The following is a 2,273-nucleotide window of genomic DNA, read 5'->3' as shown; positions in this document are numbered from 1 at the left end:
TGTGTGTGTGTGTGTGTGTTTGGGGAGAGAGAGTACTGTCTGCATGTGTGTGCACATGTATCTGGGCAAATATGTGTGGATGTTGTGTGCCTCTGACCTCTGTCCTGGTCCCAGTGTGATAAGGAAGGAGGTCCCTCTCGTTCTCCACGAGTCCTTTCTAACAGCCGCTCATTAACCTCCTGACACTCCCTGCGCTGCTGCCCTTTCTCCCTCTGTACATCCTGACCTGTGGCTAACCAAGTCAACCCTCCAAAAAAAAAAAACATCCTCACTACTCTGTCTACCTGTCAGGTACCATTACCAGCAGGATTATATCGCTCCACCTATCAGAAAGAGTATGTTTGACAGCAAGTTGAAGGAATAAGACACATCAAATCAATGTTCATGTTGCTTTTTCCCTCCCCTGCCAAGGAATGATACGCTAAAAACAAAGTACCATGCCAGAAAATGTGGAAGTGCATAAAAATAACGTGACGTTGTTTTGGCGTTTTGCAGTTATAATTTATTAGATATTAATTTCATTATACATGTATAAAAAGTTATCAAATGTACAATGGACTCAGAAGTAAACTGTCAATTGTTTAAAGTAAAATCTCAATAAATATTAAAAAATAAACAATTATAACCTGAAGTTTAAACCAATATTAGGTCACTTAACCAGAAGTTAAATGAAAAGTTTACATGCTGTCACACTGGCAGGTTTTTGACTCGCTCACACTCAGAGTGTACAGTAGTCGCTAAGGACAAAGTCTGGGATCAGGCAAAGACCAAAGGCTGTATTCAACCGAGGCTTTTCAAACGTTGTCGTCTCAAAAAGCACCAGCCAGTGCAGCGGGTGAACTGTATTGATTTCTCCTTCAAAGACAACCTGGCATTTGGGGCTTAGCAGGCGTTCATTTTGGACTCCGGTCACAAGACTTGAAACACAGCAGATTTCATTCTTAATCAGGTTTATCCCTCTTTCGTGACAATTTGCTGAATATTCCCACTAAATGCACACTAATTCAGATGATGAATTCAATGATACCCTCCGCCCCCCACCCCCTTTGATCCCCTCGAACTATTTGTTTTCCCAGATCCCAAACAGACGGCGAGCAAACAGCGAACACTGAGAGCGGCTCAGGAGGAAGAGGTGGAGACGGTTCCTTCACCAAGACCAGCCAGCTCTCCATCGAGGACCTTTCAGGTGGGTGAAAGGGTCTGTCTCTGTTCGGCCTATTGGGCTCCTGGTAGATATTTCTGAGCTTTTGTTTTTTTGTCTCACTCTCAGGTGAAGACCCAGAGACGAGGCGGTTGCGTACCGTCAAAAACATAGCAGACCTGCGGCAAAACCTGGAGGAGACCATGTCCAGCTTGCGAGGAACTCAGGTCACACACAGGTAAAAATCCAGTACATTCGTGGTGATTTGGTGCTGTAACCCCACCGAGCCCACATTCTCTGGTTTGAGGATTGCTTGAGGTAAATAGTAATTTAACAATCTTGTTGAACTATTTTACTTATTTTTTTAGGCACTTTTATAAATATTTAAATAACATATTGTGATTACTTTATTTCTATCAGAATAACTGTATGGTGGATAACAAAAAAGGAGGTATAATTACGCTGAATATTTTGCCAACACTTTTTCAGTTGGGAAAACAAAGCTTTACTATACAAAGACTAAGAAAACACTAAGATTAAATAGAGAAGTATTGGTAATATATCATTGTTAATATTTCTCCAAGTGATTTTTCTAAAGCATTTTCTTTTCACCTTGTCAATTCAACACTGCTCAGAGATTATATAAGTTTATAAACTGTGTTGCAGTCGAAAACAAAAACTCTACTGTTTTGGGATCATCAAAGTGAAGCGCCTTACAATGGCTGCCACGGCTGAGTGGTAAACAGGCCAAATCAGGAGAACTGTTGGGGATTTGAGTCAGTGATTGAAGCTGCCTCATGGTCAGCAGACTGTGTCTGTCTAGGTTTACAGGTATTACCTCCTTTTTTCTTCTTGTTCCCGTCTCATCCTTCTTTTGAGGGATCTTTTGCTTTGATCGCAGGGCGTGTCTTTCATGTGGTCTTTGATTCAGGTTTAGCTCTAATCACGTTCCCTCCCACAGAATTTTGACCTCTGCTCTGGCCTTGCGCTTCAGTGCTGACCCAGCTGTCTCGATTTTAGTTTAGGCTAGGAGGTGATTATGCAGTTTGTTTGCCTGTACTATATCTCAAGATTATTTCAACCGAATTCTGTTGAATTTGGTGGACATCTGATAGTTTGATCCGTCCAAGTT

At 41.8% G+C, this 2,273-nt stretch overlaps 1 protein-coding gene across 16 annotated transcripts in view; it reads left to right on the top strand.

Moving 5' to 3' along the window:
• The window catches only part of nav2a (neuron navigator 2a), a 224,756-nt gene that overhangs the window by 167,928 nt on the left and 54,555 nt on the right, over positions 1-2,273 (top strand). For all 16 annotated transcript variants that reach the window (XM_032523975.1, XM_032523914.1, XM_032523864.1 and 13 more), the window contains 2 exons: positions 1,077-1,186; positions 1,271-1,379. In XM_032523975.1, coding sequence (XP_032379866.1) covers positions 1,077-1,186; positions 1,271-1,379 — 219 coding nt within the window. The remainder of the gene's footprint in view (positions 1-1,076; positions 1,187-1,270; positions 1,380-2,273) is intronic.

Source organism: Etheostoma spectabile, chromosome 1 (genome assembly GCF_008692095.1).
Source record: "Etheostoma spectabile isolate EspeVRDwgs_2016 chromosome 1, UIUC_Espe_1.0, whole genome shotgun sequence".
Taxonomy (NCBI): Eukaryota; Metazoa; Chordata; class Actinopteri; order Perciformes; family Percidae; genus Etheostoma; species Etheostoma spectabile.
The sequence above is the reverse complement of the archived record's forward strand: the minus strand, read 5'-3'. Positions and strand labels throughout refer to the sequence as shown.